This window comes from Artibeus jamaicensis, unplaced genomic scaffold (assembly GCF_021234435.1).
Source record: "Artibeus jamaicensis isolate MK-2021 breed Jamaican fruit bat unplaced genomic scaffold, CSHL_Jam_final contig_685, whole genome shotgun sequence".
Classification (NCBI taxonomy): domain Eukaryota; kingdom Metazoa; phylum Chordata; class Mammalia; order Chiroptera; family Phyllostomidae; genus Artibeus; species Artibeus jamaicensis.
The window spans coordinates 13,275,767-13,299,078 of NW_026521924.1; the positions used below are offsets into that span (position 1 = coordinate 13,275,767).

Consider the following 23,312-nt stretch of genomic DNA (forward strand, 5'->3'; position numbering starts at 1 on the left):
TGGCAGCCCCCTCTGCTGTTTCTCGCAGCTGGGTGAGGAGCAGAGCCGTAGGTGGTTCACTGGGGCAGGGCCACTCAGGTCGCTGGGTTATGACGCTGTATGTGGAGGCGGGGTCAGAGTGGGGAAATGGTGGAGCCCTCTGCTGCCGCTGGCCGTGGGGCCTGCTCAGTCCCGTAGTTTCACCTCCCATTCCCTCGCTTGTCTATCCGTGCACGAATGCGCGACCACAGTCAGCCCGCAGCCCTGCTCCCTCGCCGTTTCCCCGCGGTTGCTCGCTGAGTTGCTTACTAGGTCCAACCCTGCACCTGGGTTCCGCATGCCTGAGTCTGTCTGACCGAGTTTTCTTGTGCAACCCTGCTCTGACAGCTGCTGGTTTCGCCCCTCTTACCGGTCAGGCTGAAGAATTGGTTGTTATCAGGCTTCAGAAAAGTTCAATTTTCTGTGTTCTGGCTGTGTTTTCTGTTGCTAATATTTAGTTGTCTCCAAACTTGGTTGCGAGAGAAAGCACAGCGTCTCCACCTATGCCTCCATCTTGGCGGAAGTTCCACTTTATTATATCTTTATTGCTTAGTACCTTTGAACCTAAGTTTTTCCATTTGTGAAGTGGGGACAAGAGACCCAAAGGCTGGTCACTGAGTACAATGGTCAAGAATGTTCCCTCCCTTCCTGAAAATGTAGACTGTAACCCCCCTCGAGTCCTTTTTCCATCCCGATTATTCCCAAACCCAAACCTAACAGTCCCATTTCCCGCCTTGAAGCCTGCGGTGCAGTCTCACCCACGGCTCCCTCCCTAACATTCCTCAGTGCTGTGTGATCTTGGCCTGAAGCAACCGCATGGCCCAAAGGTCCTTTAACATTTCGTGTTTTATTATTGAAATGTATGTGAATTTTGCATTCTACTTCATAATGTGTTCATGATATATTTTACTAGAAAATGTTTCATTTCCCTGCCAAAGAATGTCACTGTCACATTCTCTGGGAGGCCTTTTCTGACCACCTGATTTTTAAAAACAGCTTTATTCAGATACGGTTGCATAACCTACAACTCACCCACTTAAGGAATGCGGTTCAATTGTATATTTACAGAGTTCTGTGCCCATCACCACAGTCTAATTTTGGAACATCTCCTCGCCCCCCAAAACTCTGTAACCATTAGTGGTCACTTCCCATTTCTCCTCATTGGGATCCCAGTCCCAGGCAACCGCTAATCTAAGTTCTAACTTGTCTGTTCCGGACATTTCATAGAAAGGGAGTTATACAATGTGTGGTCTTTGGGACTAGTTCTTTTTCTTAACATGTTTTCAAGAGTCATCTAGTTTGTAGCGTGTTTTCAGTACTCCACTTTTTAAAAATTGCTGAATAATCTTCCATTACAGTAATACACCACTTTTTATTTATCCACTGATAGACATTTGGGTTGTTCCACTCTTTAGCTTTGTGAAAAAGGTTATGAATGTTCATGTACGGGTTTTTGTGTGCATGTTTGTTATTTTCTATTTTTTGAACTTTTCCGAAGCAGTCGTGCCGCTGTGCATTGCTGCCGGCAGTGTAGGAGTGTTCCAACACTCCACTTATTGTACGCATTTATGATGAAAGCGGGCCTAGGGGGTGGAAGTGCTATGTCAGGTGCAGTTTCCATTTGCATTTCCCTAGGGACTGATGATGTCGAGCATCTCTTCATGTGTTTATTGGCCATCTGTGTATCATCCTTGGAGTTATCTATTCAAATCCTTCGCCCAATAAAAAATGGATTATTTATTTTTTACTATTGAGTTGCAAGAATTCTTTGTATAAGCTGGATATATGTCCCTTACTAGAGACAAATTGTTTTTAGCAAAAAAATTGCAAATATTTCTCTTATTCTGTGGGCTTTCCACTTTCTTGATAGTATAATTTGTAGCACAAGTTTTTAAAATTTTGATGAAGTCCAAGTTTTTCTTTTGTTACTTGTGCTCTTGATACTGAATCGAAAACATCTTCATTTAACCCAAGGTTACAAAGATGAACTGTTATGTTTTCTCTTAAAAGGTCATAACCTTAGCTCTTACAATGGAAGGGGAAGTTGGCGTGTCGCTGCTGTGGGGCACACCTGTCCTGTCTGGCTTTCTGAGCTGAGTGTCACCCATATAGGGAGAGAACCGATGGGAGATGGCGGGGCGGGGGGGACAGCCCATCGACCTCTCTCCCAACCCAGGCTTTTATTTTTATTTTTATTTTAGAGAGAGAGGGGGAGGAAGAGAGAGATAAACACTGATTTATTGTTCCACGTATTTATGCCTTCATTGGTTGCTAGCTGTATGTGCCCTGACTGGGGATGGAACCCGCAACCTTGGTGTATTCAGACAATGCTCTGACCAACTAAGCACCCGGCTGGGCTTCCCCACTCAGCCCTTGAGTGGCGCAAAGAGTATAGATGAGTGTGGGAGCCACAGCCCTGCAAACCCCTAGAAGAACCTGGGGCAATATTGTGATGAATCAGAAGGGACCTGCTGAAGGAGATGGCAAATGTCTCAAGAAATTCGCAGTGCCTGGGGGAACAGCACAGGTGTGAGTCCTGACGGCGCAGGTTGTAATAGAGCCACCATCTGTCCCCCACAGGCAGAGTTAACCAGGAACTTTCTTCTCTCCTCCTCCTCCTCCTCCTCCTCCTCCTCCTCCTCCTCCTCCTCCTCCTCCTCCTCCTCCTTGGCCCAGTTCTCAGTATTGGCTGGATGTTGGAATTGCCTGAGAGCTTTTGAAACTCCTGGTACCTGGGTCACACTCTATAGGGCCTGTTATTCAGTTAATTGGGGGCAGAAGTCTGGGCTGCTGTGGTCAATTAAAAATGGCCATCATGCCCTGGCTGGTGCGTCTCAGTGGACTGAGCACCAGCCTGCAAACCAATGAGTCGCTGGTTTGATTCCTGGTCAGGGCACGTGCCTGGGTTGCAGGCCATGTCCCTAGTGAAGGGTCCATGAGAGGCAACCACACATTGATGTTTCTCTTGCTCTCTCTCTGTCCCTGCCCCTCTGGCTAAAAATAAACAAAATCTAAAAAAAAAAAAAATGGCCATCATACTTTTTTTGCAACTTCTACTATCAAGAGGTAGCTAAAGGCGCTTGGCTCTCAAAGCACAGACACAATACTGAACAAAGCTATCACCACCAGAACATAAGGGGAAGGGCCAGCCTTGGCCACCCACAGTTGTCCCCCTGCAGCAGAGGGGTCATCTGAGGAGGCTGATGGAGGCCACTATGCTGCCCTTACCTTCTGGATACTTGTAGAGGCTAGTGATGTCCACCCGGGAGTCGCTCCCCACCGCCTTAGTGCTGATACACCTCCCGATCTTCTTCGTGTCAGAATACACACGTTCCCTGCTCTCATCCTCATTGCAGAGCCAGGTGACATAGTCTGCATTGACCTCCGCAAACACAAAGGGGCCGTCGTGGGCCAGGTGCACGTCACCCTCACGGATGGCGGCGACCGAGGCTGGGCCACACTGGAACACGCCTGGGCAGGAGGGGTGGGCGTGAGCAGCGTGGGTGAGGAAAATCGGGGGTCTGGCACCCACCTGGCTGAGCTCTTACCTTCGCTCTCCTCCTGGGGGGTGGCATCAAGAACCTGCCAGCCATTGTAAGAGGGGCCAAGGTCCTGCCGGGCAAACCAGCTCTCATTCCAGACATGGAAATTCCTGCCACAGAGAGAAGATGGGGAGGGGTGGCCTACAGTGAGCACAGAGGGCCACGGCGGGGCAAGTTCCCAGTGCAAGCCAGTCCCTGGGCCAGCCGTCCACAGGAGGGCGGTGCCTGCGCCTGCGCCTTGTGAACCGTTCATTCAGCTGTAGGGGTGGCTGCGTACTGTGTGCGTGCGCCAAGAACCTGCTGTTCGAGTTACCAGAAATGCAGCTGTAAATAAGACAGGAGATCTTTTGCCCTCATGCAGTTCACCTTCCAACAAAGGAGGCAGATTGGAAGAGAAGCAAAATTAAGTAAGCAGGTGAATAAAACGAACGCAAATACTGTATTTTGCCATGTATAATGCGCTCCCGTGTGTGTGATGTGCACCCACGTGTTTGGCCCAAATTTTCAGGAAAACAGTCCTTTGTTTTAATTTTTTTAACTCAATCATTTATTTTTTTATATTTAGAAACAAAACCAGTTATATTCCAGGGTATTATTTTGCATATGGACATTGTTATTGCTTTTTAGAGTTACACTTTTAATGCACATGCAGAAATAAAACAATTAAAAACATTTACCATATTTTCAGACTCTAAGACACACTCCTCCCTAAATTTGAGAGGGAAATGGGGGTGCGTCTTATAGTCCAAATGTAGCTTACCTGGCTCGCTGTGGGGGGAGGGGTGGTGGCCTATGTTATTTATGTTATTAAATATTTTACCACATTTTTTGCTTCAAATTTTTTCCTATATTCCTCCTCTAAAACCTAGGTGCATCTTATGGTCTGTTACATCTCACAGTTAGAAAAATTTGGTATATAGATATGGAATTAGTAATTCTCATGTATAATGCTCACCCTTATTCTTCCCTTGAAAATTTGGGCAAAAAAGTGCGCATTATACACGGCAGAGCGGGTGACAATGCGTGCTCTGGAAAGGAGGCCCGGGGATGGAGACCACCTGCCGGAGGCTGACTGCAGGCGGATGGCATCTGAGTCTGGACTTAAAGGGGAAAGAGTTTAGCCACAGGAAGAATGAAGGCAACTGTGCTCAAGGCAGAAGGACTTTTTTTCTTTTAAATCAAATTCTGTTTGTGAATTCAGCAAAATAGTGTCTATAAAATAAAACAGCAAGATATTTAAATAGACTAGGGTGGACCGTGTCTGTTTGTGGGGGTGTTTGGTTTTTAGACATGTCCCACATAGACACACACATGCAAGTTTCCCGTTCTCTTTTAAATAATACAGCATTAACTGATGAGTTCTTTGTCTTTAACTGAACGTTTATTCTGAAATTATGATACCTCAATTATATTAATGACCCAGTAGTTTCCTTTTTAATTAGGCCCTGCTTTAATTTTTTTGGACTAATGGAAAGGGAGCTGGGACAATTCTGGCTTCTAAATAAAACTGCGACCGAGCGGAGACTCAGCCGACCTCGTGGTGCAGCGCCGCACCCGGTACCATGGGCTCCTGAGGACCCCGCTTCTCCAGGGTCCAGCAGAAGGGAAGTTTTAGAGGATTCACCTGATAAGCTCTACCAAAGACACAAAACAGGTGTACCAAATACAGTCTTCAATTAGGCTCCAAGCATGCTGGCCTAGCAAATGGTTGCATATTTGTTTTAAATCTTTTAAAAGTAAGTCCCATTGCTGATACTTAAGAGTCTTTATCCCACCCAGAAATCGAGCTGTCAAACATTAAATGTAAGCGGCATGCGCACAAGCTCTCGAGACCGGAAAAAGCTTAGTGCGTCTGAGGAACAGAAAGTGCGTGAGTATCTCTGGGCTGCAGCAAGCATGGGATGTTCGTAGAGTTCAGATTAGGCAGGGCTCTGCGGGTCTGAGTACGGAGTTCAGGCTTTAGGTTCCTATGTTAGAGATGAGACTATGGGACTAGAGAAGGTGACACAGGCTCACACAGTAAGAAAGCAGCAGAGAGAAACCCTAGTTGGCCAACTTGGCACCTTTACAGCTGGTCTCCGAACTGAACCCTCGTTAGGTAGGTAATGTCCAAACCAAACCCTCATTAGGTAGGTAATGGTCTTTGGGAAAATACCTTGATTAGCATCTGGGAGTAAAAGGGAGGAAAGTGATAACCTGCATGGTGACAGAGGCCCCAGCGTCCAAAAGAAGCGTCAGTCTCTTTTGCTTGAGCGAAAAAGACTGTCATTTTTGTCGTGCTCCTGCAGGCAGAGGGAGTGAAGAGAAGTAAGAAGAGAAGCAAGAAGAGAAGGGAAGGGGAGAAGAGAGGCAGAGAGGTGCGGTGAGGCTGGAGACGAGCTGGGGTAAAGGCTCTGGGGCATAGTCCCTGCGGTGGCGAGGGCCTTCTGAGGCCAAGGTTGCCTAGGTGTCTGTGTTCTGTATTGTGTGCTTGTCACGGTTTCCCCTGCACTTTACAAAGTTGACTTGCGTGACCACTAGCACATGATTAAAAAGACATTCAGACAAGGCCACTCACTGAAGCCTTGTTTATAAGAGGCAACCATTGGTCCATCCATGGCCGATGGTTAGATAAAGTGTTTCTCCATGCAATTTAAAGGCAGACTAGTTTCATACCCCTGCTTGTCCACTCACTAGCTGTGTGGCCTTAGACAAGTTACTCAGCCTCTCTGTGCTTGGTCTCCTCACTGGCAACACAGAGATAACAATACTAGCTTGCTCACAAGGTTTTTTAGAGACGTGTGTGAGTTAGTATATGTCTAGCACTTAGAGCTGGGCCTGGCACAGACCAGTGTGATATGATTATTTCACACACTACAAAAAAATAAGGAAACCTTGAATATACTGATCTGAAATTCTTAAATGTATGAGCAAGATGAACAGTACAGGCGTATCTCGAAGATGTTGTGGGTTCGGTTCCAGACCATTGCAATACAGTGAAGAAGTATCACATTCAAGGAAGCTGTAATCTTTTTGCTAATGGAGTGTCTTGCTGTCAGTTGCTCAAAATGCAACATCTGTGAAGCACAGTAAAGTGAAATGCAGTAAAACGAGGTACACTTATTACACAGTGCTGCCTGTGTTAAAGAGCAGGAGTGCGAGCAGCCTGTGTGTGTGCGCGTGCGTCCTCCTGTGTCTGCAGAGCCCCTCCCTCTCTGGAAAGAGACCTGAGACGCTAATCACACTGCAGCCTCCAAGAGCAGGACGGGGAGGCCGGAACGGGGTGGGAGGGGGACTTACCCTGTGACCCATTTTGCACCTTTGGAATATGAAAGCACAAGAATGTGCTTCCTATTTTAAAAAATTAACATTAATTTTTTAAAGCTTTGTGAGAAAAGTCTTGTTTGAGCTGAGAAGGAGGTTGTTCCCGCCCCCCCCCCCCCAGACAAGCAGCTTGTGCCCAGGCAGCTGAGGGAGAAGCAGGAACCTTGGCTTCTCTGTCACAGGCCTCTGGGGAGGGCTTTGACCCACAACAGTGTGGTGGGGGGGGGACCTGGGATTGAAGGCAGTTAGATCTTGAGCTCCCCCCAACCCCAAAACCTCTGTGTCATGTGTTCAAAGACCCCTGCCTCTCAGCAGAGTCTCTGCCTAGGACTGGCCCCTCCCCTCAGAGGGTGCCCCTCCCTCCGACTCAGCAGGGTTGGGCTCCAGATCCCAGTCTGCTTCGGGGAGCCCCTGGGACCCACCACATGCTGTCATCCGTCAGGTCCTCCAGGGTCCGCCCGAAGGAGTCCACAAATTTGTCCACACTCAGGTTCCTGTCTGTGTCATGGGCAGAGTTGAAGTTGGACACAACCCGGGTTGCGATCCCCAAGCACCTGAGGACTGCAGAGCAGGAGGCTGGTGAGGTTCCAGAAGCAGGCCAGGACCCTGGACTGGGGGAAGCCATCCCCCAGCAGGCGGCCCCCTGGTTTCTGGCCACAGGCTCTTGCTTATCTCTGTCCACGTTGTCAGGGCCGAGACCCCTGGCTCTGCTCTCAGAAACACCGCCACCTACTGTACATTCTCTCGGGGGACTTCTGGAGACGCTGCTGTCAGCCCCCTTTTGAAGAGACAGGCTCCAAGGCTGGCAGGACCTTAGGAGCCACATTAACAGTCACGTAGCAGCCTGAGGGGCTCGGAGGCCTTGGGGCCGCCGGATTCGCCCAACAGCTCTCAGTGCGTTCCAGGCAGGAGGAGCTGGGACTCCCTCCGCAACATGAATGATCAACAATCTCATAAATGAACTACCTGGTTTCTTTCTTCATTAACCAGACTTCTATCTTCCCATCACGAATAAAGAAAGCCTGGGGTTTTTTTTGGAGGGAGAAGGAGGCCTATGCAAATATATGCAAATGAACACAAATGAGAGCATAGGCCCGGGACTGGGGGCCTTCTTTCCCTGGGTACCTGTGCACATGACTCCAGCGAAGACCCAGCACTGGCCGTATTTGACGGGCTTGAACCTGCCCTTGAACCACTTGTGCAGGATGGCCACGCTGCCCCGCCATTGCAGTGGGCTGGTGCCGCCGCCGTACTTGCCCCGCCACTGGCCTTGAATCACCCCGCGGTCGTTGTTGCTGTTCACCTGGGCAGACGAGGACATGGGCAGGGCTCCCTTGTCAGCAGCCTCCTCACTGTGAAACCACCTCCCACTTTGGACCGCCCCATCATTTGTGGCCGCCCCTGGCTTTTAAATTGTCTGAAAATTTGGGTCGCCTCCTGTCTTAAAGTATCTACTTTTTACTGTCATTTATTACTTGCAATTACTTTCCAACAGGATTCTCCATTGCTGAAAATTTGCTACAGTTTTAGAACATTTCCTGTTTTAAATGGGGTGTTTTGGGGGACTGCTGGTTATGTAATAAATATAGAGACAGCATTCATTAAATGCCTACTGTGTGCCAGGCACTATTCTAAAGGCTTTGGGCAAATTATATCAACCCACTTAAAGTAAATTCTATTGATATTATTTTCCTCTTGTTTTCAGAAGAAAAAAAAATGAGATTCCAAGAGGTTAAGGGACTCGCCCAGATCACACGGGAAGTTAGTAGGCGGAGTCCAGGACTTGCCCGCCGGGGCCAGAGCGCTCTGCTGTCAGCACTGCTCACTGCTGCTGAGTCTCTGTGCTCCGAGGTCTGGAGGGATCAAGAGTACCAAATATGAGAAAAACAGCTCTGTCCACTTTTGGAATCATGGTACCCACACACTGACCTTAACACTTGCTTTCTTAGAGGCAGATGCAAGCCCCTCTGGCTACCTCTTGAGGGAAAGGACTGTGGCATGTAATAGATTAAAGATGGAGGGCCTCCCCCGGGAAGGTGGGTCTACGCATCCTCTCCCCAAATCTGGGCTGGCCCGTGACTACTTTGACAGGTGACTATGGAGGAAGTGATGCTATGCCAGTCAGCAGGCCCAGGCCTCATGCAGCTGGTAGCTCCTCTTCATCTTTCTGGAACAGTCTCTTGGGGAGAAGTCAGGTGCTGTGCTGACTACCCTGAGATTTCCATGCTCTGAGGAAACCCAACGTGGCCACATGGAAAGGCTGCACGGAGAGATAGAGTGGCAGCTGGCCAGCCCCGGCTTCCCCCACTAACCGAGCCCAGAGCCAGGCACGAGCGTGAGCAAGCCATCTTCACATTTCAGCAGACATGGCATGGAAGACAACCAAGGACACATTCACTGCTGGAAACAAGGCCCCAGGTACATGGTCCTGTCAAACCAGCCCAGACATCTGCAGCCGTCTAGACACCCCTGGCTGAGCATCTTGGAGCAGACACTAGCTGTCCTGTACAAGTCCCTGATCTGCAAAATTGTGAGCATAGTAAATGGTTGTTTTACACTGCTGAGTTTCGGTGTGGTTTGTTAGGCAGCAACAGAGAATTAAAACAAGAGGTGACTTGGGTGTGGCCCTGGGGTCGGCCTGGGATCTATGACAGAGTGCGGATGCAGGGAAGGTGGGCTCCTTACCATGGCGCTGATGACCCTGGTGATGTAGATGGGGTCGTGGCGGCAGGATACGTCGGTGGCTGGGTCTTTTTGATGACTGGGGCTTCGGTCCAGGACGGAGAGGCAAATGTTCAGGATGTCCTCTTCAAACTGTCCCAGACAGGATGCACTTAGAGGCTGGAGTCTCAGCCATGCTCCAGACCCTCCCCTGACCTTCACCAGGTCGGTCACTTGTGTTGTGCAGGAGAGTTGGCCTCCCCTTACCCACCGGGGTCACCACAGAGCACCGCCAAGTCTCAGAAACCCTTCTCGAGAGAGTCAACCCTTCTTGAAAGGGGAGCCCTGGCTGGTATGGCTCAATGGGTTGAGCTCCGGCCTGTGAACTGAAAGGTCTCGGGCTCTGTTCTTGGGTTTTGGGCCAGGGCCCCGGATGGGGTCAAGTGAGAGGCAACTCACACATTGATGTTTCTCTCCTTTTCTTTCTCCCTCCCTCCCCCTCTCTCTAAAAATAAATAAATAAAATCTCTTAAAACAAAGTCATTGGGCACCAGAAGCTCAACCGTAGTCATCCCCTCTCCTGCTCGGTAGCCGCCCCCCTCTGCATGGCTCCCCGCACCCACAGCAAGTGCTGACGTGTTGTGGTGCATTTGTGGCCCTGCAGTCGCATCGACCCACTGGCCTGCTTGTCTGGTTTATATGATTTTTTAACTGTATTTGAATTCATTGGCAAACTGGGGGATTCACTGAAAACCTGGGAGATTTTACATACAAATTAAAATTTCTAGTCTCTAAAAATTTGTAAGGTCTGGGAACCCTCATTTTCCACGTGGACTAAGAGAGGGATTCTGGGAAGTGGTTACCCCTTAGGTAGACCCTAAACTCTCCAGTGTATTCTCCCTGCTCAGCCCCTGAGCCCCAAATGCTTTCCACTCCCAGCTTGTCAGTCGAGGTGCTTAACTTGCCCAGCCAGCCTCCTGCTGGTTGGGCATCCGGAGCCCAGGCGGGCTGAACTCCTCCAATAGAACCTCAGCTACCCTCTGACTTCCTGCCTCCACGCTGCTGTCTGCTCTTTTCTCTGCCTGTCCAGACCCCACCTGACTTTGGATGCCCAGCCCCAGTACATGAAGCCTTCCATGACCCCAGGGGCAGGGGCTGGCATTTTCTTTCATGCTCTTCTGAACTTGCTCTCTGCCCACCTCTACTACCCTGACTTCCCTCTGCCCATTATACCTTGTATTGTGACTTTATCTAAGGCCAGTGGCTCTCAAGGGGGCTCCAGACCAGCAGCCCTGACATCATCTGAGAACTTGTTAGAAATGCAAATTCTCAGCATCCTTCCTCCCACCCAACCTACTGACTCAGCCACCCTGGGGGTGGGGCCCAGCCATCTGTGTGTTTCAGGGATCCCTCCATACGATGCTGGTGTATGCTTCAGATTGAGAACCCTTGGTCTAAGCCGTTTATCTTTCTATAGTTGATCTGGTCCCTTATTTCCAGATTATATCCACAGCTTTGCCTTCCCAAGGACCCAGCACAGGCCCTGACACAACTAATGGGGAATGAATGAATGGATGAATTTTCTGTAGGGGTCAGACAGTTTGTCCCTCCTGGGAAGAAGTAAGCAGACAACAGTTCTCCTGGGCTGAGATTCTGCACACCCCAGCCCACGTCCCCCCCTTCTGGCCTGTGCCCCTGGAGACCTGCCCGAAGTTCCAGCCTTGGGCTCGGATGTGCTTCTCCACGCCTCGGAAGATGACCCCGCTGTCATTGAGCACGTACTCCTGTCTCTCCTCCTCGGAGGCCAGAAACACGTCGTCCTCTGAAAAGCAGTCATCAGGCCCAGCGTGGGCTGGGGCTCTGGCCGTGCCCGCCTGGGGGAGGGCCTACATCAGGAACTGGCTGCGGGATGGGGCTGGGAGGCTGACTGGGGCAGGGGAGGCCGAGAGGGGCTCGCTGGGCTCCCAGGCTGCCGTGAGGCCAGGCCCCACACCACCTGGCTGGTCTTGCGTCAGACAGGGACCAAGCCCAACACAGCCCAAGACTGAGGGATTTTAGGAGTCCTGATGCTTCTGGGTGATCTTACTGATGCCTACAGCAGCCTCATATTTCTTAAATACTAATAAGAATACTGACCCCAGTACACCCTATGATGTGCTTCGTACATGATAAGCGTTAGCGCTATGAATTCTCACCATAACCCTAAAAGGTAGGCACTGTCATTCCCATTTTGTAGATAAGAAAACTGAGGCGCACAGAGGGAAGCAACAGCAGAGCTGGGACTGAACCAAGGCTGTCTGGTGGCTAAAGCCCAGCTCTTACCCACTCCCGGGCCTCTCCTGCCATCAGGCCCCATCCCTGCCCACTGGCCTCTGCACGCCAGGCACCACCGGTTCCCGCCCCTCCGGCACAGGCTGCGGTGGAGCACCTGCTACCAGGTTCCTCCGCCCAGTGCCCACCTCCGTCCAGGCCAGGCTCTCACCAAGCTCTCGCATTCACCTCCCTGTCCTTTAACCTGCCTCCCAGTCTCCCTCTAAGGGCAGACCCTCCTCTAGGCCCACTTCCCCGGAAACCTCTGCCTTGGACTTGGCAGCTCCTACCTGAGCACCACGGATTGAAGAGGAGAACAAACTCTCCCAGCTTCCGGTCACTATGTTTGCGGCGAGAGGAAACCCTGAAGCTCAGCAGGTAGCGGCCAATGATGGCGTCGGGAGGGCTGGTGAGGCCGATGGTCACTGTGTTCTCCTCCTGAGCTTCCTTCGCTGCGGTCCAGGCATTCTGCTCCCCCGGCTCCGATGTTGCGAGCACAGCTTTGGTGCGCAGAGCCTCGGAAGCCTGGGGTCCTGGAGGGGAGGAGAGAGAATCGGGAGCCCTGCCACCCCCAGGAAACCCAGTGCCAGAGAAGTGAAAGTGCCTCACTGCCCAAAGTGCAGCCTTCACCCCTGAACTGCTGGGACGCTGCTGCGGGGAGGACCTGACCAAGACACACGAGGGCCAGTGGCAGAATGGGGCACTCAGCTGTCCGGATTCCCACCCGCCTCCTGGATGAAAGAGAAAGTGATGGGAGCTTTGAGACCAAAGCCTGCCTTTTGTCTGGCCAGGAGAGAAAGGCCCGGGCTCCAGAAGGGCCTGCTGGTTTCCTGTAACCTCGCAGAGACGCACATTCCGCAATATCCTCAGGATTCCACAGTGCTCATCTCAGGTCTCCTACTGCCTGCTGGCAGCACCTCCCAGCCACCCTCAGAAAGCTGTCATCAGAAGCTTGCAGGGTTCAGGGCTCAGCCCAGCTCTAAGGGTTTGCTTCCCTTCAAGTCTGGGCTGGTGACCACAGGGTCTTGGTCGCCGGTCACGAGGCAAGTGTTTCTGACTGCGGAGCAGGGGAGGCTGCTGGTGAGCTGGTTACCTGTCTCCACGGTGAAGATGAGGGTGTCCGTGCTGTCCAGGGGACAGCTCAGCTCCAGTGCGAAGGTGAACACCTGGCCCCTGCGGACCACCAGCTCCGGGCCGGGGTACTCCTGGGTGTGGTGCGCAGCACCATTCCTTGCCTGCTGCCAGTCCACCTCGGTGACTCTGACCCCTGAGCAGGGAGGGGACAGAGAGATGAGGCCAAGCCCTGGGCGTGTTTCTCATCTGTGCCCTGCTGTCTTTGGGCTTGTGCGTGTCAGCCACATGCTCGTGTGTGCATTATTTATCCTGCACAGTAGGTTCTGGTTATGTGTGGTAGTTATGTGCTATAAAGGCTCCGTGAACCCTGAAGTAGTGAGCACTGAGCCCTCACTTCTAGGGAAAGAGCAGGGCTAGGCCCCTGTGAGCCCCTGGGCACTGTTTTCCCATCAATTGATCATCATCTAACCTCGTTTTATGTGTTTCTGCTTAAAGGCATCTTATTTAATATACTATTGATCTATTAACACCAAACTCATGGACAATGCCGTAGAATTCACGCCTGAATGAAGCTTATCTAACGCGTGTTTTCTGCATAAGGCACATCGTAGCCTTTCCTGTGCTAGGAGCACTAGACAGCGCTTCAGCACGCTGCTTGGGGCCATTTTAAATAGCAAAATTACCAAAAAAAAAAAAAGAAAGAAAGAAAGACAACAATGCAGAAAACTCGGCATTAAATAGGCTGCAGAGGGACATTTGTCTGTAGTGCAAGAGCAGGAGTAGAAAGAGCAGCGTGTGCATCTTGGGCAACCCTGTTTCTCAACACCATGCCCCTGACCGCGAGCAACCATGAAGCGCCAAGGATGTTGACTTGGAGTAAAAAGTAAATTTTAGCGAGTAGGCCAATTTGCAAACACGAAATCCTCAAATATAGGGAGTTACCGTATATTCTCTGTGCCAGACTGACGCTTCGATATGTCTGTGAACCAGGTAAACGTGGGCGTGCCCTGGAGAGATGTGCGGTGAGGCCGTGTGGGTCAGTGGTCATGAGCACTGCCTTCGGGACCAGCTATGTGGTTTCAGATCCTGACTTGGTCATCTACGGGCTACACTACCTTGTGCTTGCCCTCTCTGTGCTCCAGTTTACCCTTCTGTAGAGTGGGGATAATAATAGTTGTGGAGGCCTGAGAACAAGAGCATTATATTCCAGACAAGCGAGGGTTACACCCAAATCGGTGAGTCCACTAAAAGCTAATCATCATTTGGATACATGCTGTCAAGGCAAGGCACATGAAGCGGAAAGAAAACATAAAAGAGGGGCCTGGCTGGGTCTGCAGAGTGACAAGCGAGGCTTGCTTGAGGAGGTGGCATTTAGACGGTCTTGAAGTGGATGGGGTGTCCGCAGGGGAGAGGTGGGTGGCATATCCAACCTCAACCCAGGCGTCCTCTCCCTCCATCCACTTCCATCCACTTCGGTGTTCATTCATTCAGGTGTCAGCATTGTGCTGGGGGCCACAGGCTCCGCAGCTGTGAGACAAACATTAGCCCTGCCGCCAGGAAGTTGACAGTCCAGGAGAAGAGCGGGTACATCTCACACACCGCAGAGCAAGCTTTGGAAGGTCCCTCACAGCACGGCACCGGGTTTCCCCATGGTCGAGTGAGCCAAGAGCCCAAGGTAGATGCTGCAATGCCTCTTATGACCTAACCTCAGAAGTTGTATTCTGTCACTTCTACTTTATGCTGTTGGTCAAGGCAGTTACCAAGGTCTGCACAGGTTAAAGGGGAGGGAACACACTCCACCCGTTGATGAAAATGAGTCAATGTCACATTGTAAGCAGAACAGGTGAGATGATATATATATATAACCATCCTATGAAATCCAATCTGCCACACTTGAGAGCCAAGGAAGTAATATCACCAAGTAGTCCCTGCCCGAGGGGACCTGCCACGGGGCTCTTGGCCCTATTTTATTTGTTGCCTAGTATATCGTAAGGGCTCAGTAATTCTTACCTGGACTATTTAATAAAACTTCCTACGAACCAAGCATTTTTTGAAATATTTTATAAATATTAGCCCATTTAATTTTCATAAACCATGTGATGGAATACTATTATTATTCCAACTTCACAGATGGGGAAATGGAGGCTCGGAGTCACACAGCCGGTAAGTGATGGAGCTGGGACCCTGGCTCCTGAGCCTGTGCTTGTCTGGACCCCCTAGGCCACATCGCCATTACCTTTGACTCCACAGGAGTCCAACACCCAGAAGTCCCACACTCTAAAAATATGACATGGGCTTGGTCCATGTGCGTCAGAGCAATGGCTCATCTGGCCAGCGTTTGGACAGAGCTGGCCAGAATGTTTGGCTTTTTACACACTCTAGAACCTTCATATAACTGTGGTTAGGGGAATGGCTGATTGTATTTTCCAAAGGTGGTTGCAATAATATCTCTCATCCCGTGTACTTTTTTTTATAATATGACACTGATACTTCTCCCACTGAGTCTGGAGGGAATTGTGGCTAAAACAGAATGACATTTTCTGTTGACTTTCAAGACTTAAGTGGGCTAGTTCCGCCAAGATTGAGGCATAGGTGGAAACACTTTGCTTCCTCACACAACCAAATCTAAAAACAATAAAGTTTTAACAATAATAAATGCAACCAAACCACAGAAAATCGAACAATACGGAGTCCACAAATAATGAACCGCTCAGCTAAACTGGTGAGAGGGGAAAAGCCAGCAGCGGAGCACGTCGGACAAAAAAGATCCCCCGACCCGGGCGGCGCACAGGCAGCCAAGGGCGCAGATCCCAGGTGCAGGGTAGCTATGGGTGGACCCAGGGAAGGCACGGCTGGCTGTCTGTGGTAGCGCATTTGCGCGCAGATAAACCAGTGAAGAGACCAGCATTGAGACAGACTGCGCAGGTCCTGGCGCAGGGCGGCAGGCTCATACATTTGTGCTCAGATAAACAGGTGGGGGTGAGTGGAGAGGCGGACTGGGTGAGTGGAGAGGACCTCCATTGCTCCCTTTCTGACCCCACCTGCACATACAGCATCACAACCCAGCGACCTGGGTGGCCCCGCCCTGGTGAACACCTAAGGTGCCTCTCCTCATACATAACAGGCAGAAACAGATCAAAACATGGCTCAAGAAGAACTCACAGCCCCAGAGCCAATAAATCTAAGTGATGAAGAAATAGCCAAAACTTTCAGATGCACAGTTCAAAACACTGGTGATCAGGATGCTCACAGAACTGGTTGATTTTAGTCACAAATTAGAGGAACATATGAAGGCTAAACTAATTGAAATGAATGGAAATGCACAGGAAACCAATAATAATGGAAAGGAAACTGGGACTCAAATCAAGGGAGCAGACCAGAAGGAAGGAAAAAATGACCAAACAGGAAAATTATGAAGAAACAAGCATTCAAAAAAAATGAGGAGAGGCTTAGGAACCTCCAGGACATCTTTAAATGCTCCAACATCTGAATTATAGGAGTACCAGAAGGGGAAGAGAAACAGTCACGAGTGGAAACCTTATTTGAACAAATAATAAGAGAACTTTCCCAATCTGGCAAAGGCAATAGACTTCCAGGAAATCCAAGAAGCTCAGAGAGTCCCAAAGAAGTTGGACCCAAGAAGGAACACACCAAGGCACATCATCATTACATTAGCCAAGATTAAAATGAAGGAGAGAATCCTAGAAGCAGCAAGAGCTAAGGGGACAGTCACCTACAAAGGAGTTCCCATCAGACTGTCAGTGAATTTCTCAAAAGAGACCTTACAGGCAAGAAGGGGCTGGAAAGAAGTATTCCAAGTCATGAAAGGCAAGGACATACATCCAAGATTGCTCTATCCAGCAAAACTCTCATTTAGAATGGAAAGACAGATAAAGTGCTTCTCAGATAAGACCAAATTCAAGGAGTTCATCATCACCAAGCCCTTATTATATGAAATGTTAAAGGGACTTACCTAAGAAAAAGAAGATAAAAAAGATGAACAGTGAAAGGACAGCAAACTCACAGTTATTAACAACCACACCTAAAACAAAAGCAAACTAAGAGGACAGCTAAATCAGGAGCAGAACCATAGAAATGAAGATCACATGGAGGGTTAGCAATAGGGGAGTGGGAGGAGGAGAAGGGAGTAGAAGGTACAGAAAATAAGTAGCATAGATGGTAGGTAGAAAATAGATAGGGGGGAGGGCAAGAATAGTATGGGAAATATAGAATTTAAAGAACTTGAGATGCGTTCATGAACTAAAGGGGGGGATGGTGGGGGAGGGGTGTGCAGGGTGGAGGGGAATGAAGGGGATGAAACAGAACAAATGTAATGGCATAATTAATAAAATAAGTCAAAAAAATAAAAATAAACAATGCTGATTAAAAAAAAAGACTTAAGTGATAAAAGTCGACATGGCTTTTCCCTGGTTCCCTTGAACTGGTTGATCTTGGAACCCAGTACCACGCCATGGAAAAAGCCAAATGGCCCATGGAGAAGCCCTCACAGAGAGGGCCCAAGACCTCCAACCCACAGTCTGCTGAGCTCCCAGCAGACGGCTGCCATTTACTTGGCAGCCAGGAGAGTGGGCCATCTTGCAAGCAAATCCTCCAGCCCCGAGTCACACGGATCCACCTGACACCAAACAAGACATGGACAAGCTATGCGCACAGACTCTGCCCAAATGACGGGTCCCTGAGTGAGAGGACGGCTGCTGTTGTGAGCCTCGCAGTGCTGGCTGGTTTGTTGCCCGGCAGTACAGAACTGACACACAGAGGGAGCCCAATAACAACCAGGCTGTAATTTTCTGACGGGCCCAGTGGAGTCAGAACTCAAAGGTAGATTCGATTTGGTTTAAGTAGTATCAGTAAATGTCCGATGTGTGGACACATCTTCCTCATTCAAGTCTGGGCTGTTGATTCCCACGTGCTGAACTTTTTAACATGAAACTGGTGTCTGCATAAATCTTCAGGACTCCTCTTCAGTAATAACGTTCAGCTCTTTTTTGCAACATTTAAACTCAAACTTGGAGGGCTGGGTAAGGCTGTCCCAGGTAATGCCCCCAATTATGATAATGAGAATAAAAAGATTAATAGCCAACATATTCATGCTTACTATGCGTCAGACAACATCCTCTGATGTGGGTACCTTTATTCAAGGAATATCTTAGGGGGAAACGAATGGGGCCCCTAAACTCTTTGTTTTGAGGTTCGCTATTATTGGAAGTTTTTTGATAAAATGACGTGGTCTCGATGGAGGTTTGCTGCTGTTATCACTCAAGTTTACGTCTTCACTCTGATCTCTCCTTGGAAATTCAAACACTGTAATCACCCGAAATCTCCATTTAGTGGTCTTCTAGGCAAATCCAACCTAACATGCTGAACTCTTGATCTCTTGCCTGCTCCACCCCCAAGTCTCAGCTCTTCCCATCTTGGTGGGTGGCATCCCATCTGTTCTGGGGCCCAGGGACAAACCCAGAAACCTTCTTTGGTTCTCCTTTGCTCTCACATTCCTTGTCTAATCCATCATCAAGTTGACATGGTGCCACCTCCAAAACCTGCCCCGAGTCCATCCCACATCTTTGTTTCCGCTGCTACCCTGGACCAAGGTGCTGACGTCTCTCGTCTAGACTGTAAAAGCCTTCTAACTGCTCTCCACTGTGCGGAGCAGGCTGCTGCTGGTCTCAATACCTAGGCCCGAGATTCTCGGAAAAGGCTAGTTCTGGCTGACCTGGCATCATGGTTTGGGGCTAACAACTGAACACGCGAATAGGAATGTGCACAGCTGACACCTGTGCCCCAAGCTTGGGAGCCCCAACAGCCACCTCTGTGGTTGGTGAGCCAGAACTGTACAGGACCCCTGGTCAGCGGTGCCCCTTGTGGCAGGGGGCTTCCTCATTGGCTTGCCAATTGCCACACTTGAGAGTAGGGCTGAAACCTTCCTTCCCATTGAGTTCTTGGGCAGGAACAAATTTCTCAAATCTCAGAACTTTGGTTTCAGGTGGCCTGTGTTTAGTCTGAAAACACAGGCAGGAACACCACTTACCTTGCACATACCATGGGCTAATCTAATAATAGCAGCAGGGCTGGAAGGACCATTAGAATCCCAGGTCTCTATTTTATTGACAGAAACTAAGACCCAGTCTGGGAAAAAAGAAACTTCTTTTTCTTCGTCTTTTTTTTTTTTTTTTAAGATTTTGTTTATTTTATTGTTATTTTTATTTATTTTCTAAAAATATTTTATTTATTTATTTTTAGAGAGAGGGGAAGGGAAGGAGAAAGAGAGGGAGAGAAACATCAATGTGTGGTTGCCTCTTGTGCGCCCCCTATTGGGGACCTGGCCTGCAACCCAGGCATGTGCCCTTACTGGGAGTTGGGTCAGCGACCCTTTGCTTCACAGGCCCATGCTCAATTCACTGAGCTACACCAGCCAGGGCTGTTTATTTTATTTTTAGATAGAGAGGAAGGGAGGGAGAAAGAGACAGAGAGAAACATCAATGTGTGGTTGCTTCTTGCGCATCCCCTACTGGGGACCTGGTCTGCAACCCAGGCCTGTGCCCTGACTGGGAAACAAACCGGTAACCCTTTGGTTTGCAGGCCAGTGCTCAATCCACTGAGCCACACCAGCCAGGGCAAGGAAGAGACTTCTTGTCTGAGGGCATGTTGAGACTGAAGCCCACAAAGACAAGCCATGGCCTATGTTGGGACAAGCAGGAAGAGAATGCATTTTTTCCTTCCTTTCTTTCTTCCTTCCCACCTTTTCTTCTTTCCTTCCTTCCTTTTCTCTTTCTCTCTTCCTCCTTCCTTCCTTCCTTTCTTTCTTTCTTTCTTTCTTTCTTTCTTTCTTTCTTTCTTTCTTTCTTTCTTTCTTTCTTTCTTTCTTTCTTTCCTTCCTTCCTTCCTTCCTTCCTTCTTTCCTTCCTTCCTTCCTTCCTTCCTTCCTTCCTTCCTTCCTTCCTTCCTTCCTTCCTTCCTTCCTTCTTTTCTGGATGAGTCAGGAGTATAAGGTTATAATTATCTCAGCCCTGGCATAGTCCAGAGGGCTTATAGTGGGGTGGGGGGAAGTTTACAGGTGTGGAAGGTTCCTGGATTTTGGGCCATGGGTTCATGCCCTGATAATTCCTCCTTGGCTTCCCCTTTCCCTGTCGCAGCCAAAACCAGCCCCCACCACCCTCTGGGCATCTGAAGCCTCATCAGAGAGGGATAAGAAGGGTGGGATGAGTCAGATCTGCCATTATCATCATTATCCCTGTATCTCAAAGACCATCTCCCTTGCAACTTCCTGCCCAGGGTCAAGTTCTCAGTGTATACTTGATTGTCGTTGCAGCTTGCATACCTCTGAGAGGCAGCTCATCCACCACCCAGATATTTAAAAAGTTCTTCCTTCTGCTACACCAAGGTCTTTTTTTTTTCTCTATTTGTCCCCATATGTCCCCACTCTGTCCTTCTGTTACTGCCACAGAAGAAACACAACTGTTCCTTTTGCCCCTTGACAGAACTATTTTGCAGAACTATTACCAAGAAACCCTGACCTGCCATCCCTGCCAGTTCTATACCAGCCTTATCCCAGGAGGTCACTGCTCTGGTCCTTGTGTGACCTGAGTTGCTCCTTTGGTGACCTAAGTCATTATGCTCATCACCATCACACCCCCCAGGACCTGGCATTTTGGGGGCTGATATACAGGCCAAGATCCTGCAAGGGCAAAGCAACTGTTCTGGTGATTACAGCCAATTCTGCCCTAGCCAGCGTCCTCCCCAGCCCTCATCATGGAGACTGGTGAGCACCAAGGAGGAAAGCTGATGTTTAGGGCAGCCCAGGGTCCAGACCCCCTACTGACAAAGACCCAATCTCACCTTCTCTCTGTGCTCAGCTTGAGTTCTGCTCTCTGAGACTATCTGATTGTCCCAAGTCAATCATCAAAGAGGCCCAGTTATAGTTTGTTGTTTATATGTCTCTCTCTTCAAGTCGAGGCCTGGGTCTCATACTCTCTGGGCTGTTAGAGCCTGGCTCAGGTGGCTCAGGACCCAGGGCATAGTAGATGCTCAGTGAACACTGACTAGGCAAATAAATGAACATCCCTCCCTGTCCCTTGGCTGGCATGAGGGTGTGAAAGGGAAGCTGATGCTCACCAACGTGTGGGCACACCCTCAAGGATCAGCGCTCACACCCCCAGCTTCCCCACCCACCCATGATCCTTGATTCTCAAACTGTCACGTTCTGAAACCTGTCCTTTCTTCCTGACTTCCTTGGGTCCTGGAGGTGGGTGGAGTGTGTGGCCTTGAGCCCAGAAAGGCCAGCCTGCCATTGGCTCCTTGTAGGACTCAAACTAAGCAGCTTCTCTCTGAGCCTCAGTTTTCTTACCTAGGAAATGACTCAGGATTCTTAGGGTTTGGATCATCTGTGTTTTGCCCAGTCGATTGCCTCTGAACCCCCAGGGCTCCTCTCAGTCCCTCCCCACAATACCTGCCTCCCCTTCAGTGAGCTGACTCTGTTGTCACCCAGCTCCTCAGTGGACACCAGGGAGGGGATGGAAGAGGCAATGTCCCATCTGGGAACCCTCTGGTTGACAGCGCACCTGAGGCCTCGAGGATAGAATAGATGACATGTCAGTCCCTGGGCCCCCACCTTTGGGATATGTAGGGTGAGCTCCCAACCCTGACCTCGAAGACCCCGGGCCTAAAGCTGTGACCATCAGACACAGGGAGGGAGGGATGCCATAGGGCATTCTCTCCACCTACCCTGCCACTCCAAAACCTCTCCAGCTTTGTTGTCTTCCATCCTGTGTGTCTCCCACCTTCCACTCTGCACAGCAATTAGGAACCCGATTTCAGAGGCACGCTTGACTTCAAATGCAGACTTTATTGCTTGTTGGCTGTATGACCTCAGGCACGTGACCAAACCTCTCTGAATCTCAGTCTCCTGGTAAAAATGGGCATGATGAGAGTAGCTGCCTCCTTGAGTTGTGAGGACTAAACAAAACAATTCACAGAGAGAGCTTAGAACAGCACCAGCACCCAGTATGTACACAGCAAATGTGCATATTTTCGGTATTTGCGCTAGAACTCCTGGCTGCCATTCATTCCAGTGTTCTGCCAATCACTGCTCTCCTGCATCTTCCCCTTACTGGCTGTGTGGCTCTGGGTGAGTTAATGCACCTCTCTGAAGTCCAGATTTCTTTCCCTGAAAAGTGGAGACAATAATACCTCCCTCCTAGAATTTTGGGGAGGATAAGGTAATGATTATAAAAAGGTGATGAGAAAGTGTATCACCTAAATCTGGAAATTCTGAGTGAAAAGAGAAGCCATTAATAAACATGCTAGGACCACAGGCTTCAGACAGGTTGAGTGCGCTCCTTACTTGCCAGGCGCTCAGCACAGTGTGGGGTCCGCAGTGACGAGGGCAGTAGATGGAGTTTTTCCATTGTCGCCTCCTCCTCTCCCCAAATCTTCCCCCTTCTCTTTGGTTCTCCCCTCCCGATTCCTACAGACATTGTTTTTCTGTGTATTCTTTCCTCTTCACCTCTTGCTTAAATTACTGATTGGCTTTAACAGCCTTGGAACGTTTTTAGTGCATCCGGTTCAATCCATCCTAGTACGTTCCTTTGGAGAAATGGAGGCTCAGTCCAGGGAAGAGACTGTTCCAATTGCCCAGCCATCACTATGTCATGTCCCTGCTCACGAGTCATCAAACCCACAGCCAGTCGTCTGGCATTCAAGCTCCCAGCCCACAGTCCCTGCCAACCTCATCCTGTCTCCAGCTCCACTTGCTCAACTGCCCCCAGAGGTCAGCCCAAGAAAGAATCCTGGCTGGAGGGAAGGGTCTATTGCAGAAGATTGCCTCCCACCCCCAGCCTTAGCTCACCCCAGCTGTTCCTCCGCCCCCCCTTAGAGACATGAAGAGCTGGTGATGCTGTCCTCCCCAGATCTCTGCCCCAGCCTGGGAACGGCACCCAGCTGGCCTGAACCCAGGAGGCTTTGCTGAGGCCAGCAACATCTCCCAGACTCTGGACTCCACGTAACTGGTTTTTAATGGGCCCCATTATGACCCCATCCCTAATGTGCATCATGGGCGCCTGACCTCCACAGCTAAATGATTAACTGGGGAGTTGCCTGGGGCCACGGCCCAGTCTCCCTTTTCTTCCTGGTCCTCTTGGACACTGCTGGACTCTCTTTCACCAGTAGGCAGTGACCTATCAACTCCAACCAGAGCCACCCTTGCAGAGAGAATTCTTTTTTTTTTTATTCCTCACTCAAAGATATGTTATTATTGCTTTTAGAGAGAAAGGAAGGGAGAGAGAGAGAAAGAAAAACATTGATCAGTTGCCTCCCATTCATGCTCTGACAGGGGATCAAATCCATAGCCTAGGTACATGTCCTGACAGAAATAAAACCTGCAACTTTTTG

At 49.7% G+C, this 23,312-nt stretch overlaps 1 protein-coding gene across 1 annotated transcript in view; it reads right to left on the reverse strand.

Moving 5' to 3' along the window:
- The window catches only part of TGM6 (transglutaminase 6), a 31,766-nt gene extending 9,436 nt beyond the window's left edge, over window positions 1-22,330 (reverse strand). The window contains exons 1-9 of the mRNA XM_037141161.2: window positions 22,267-22,330; window positions 12,928-13,101; window positions 12,125-12,367; window positions 11,228-11,346; window positions 9,549-9,677; window positions 7,989-8,166; window positions 7,286-7,424; window positions 3,567-3,670; window positions 3,247-3,489 (exon numbers count right to left, since the gene is read on the reverse strand). Coding sequence (XP_036997056.2) covers window positions 3,247-3,489; window positions 3,567-3,670; window positions 7,286-7,424; window positions 7,989-8,166; window positions 9,549-9,677; window positions 11,228-11,346; window positions 12,125-12,367; window positions 12,928-13,101; window positions 22,267-22,330 — 1,393 coding nt within the window. The remainder of the gene's footprint in view (window positions 1-3,246; window positions 3,490-3,566; window positions 3,671-7,285; window positions 7,425-7,988; window positions 8,167-9,548; window positions 9,678-11,227; window positions 11,347-12,124; window positions 12,368-12,927; window positions 13,102-22,266) is intronic.
- Between the last annotated feature and the right edge of the window lie 982 nt (window positions 22,331-23,312).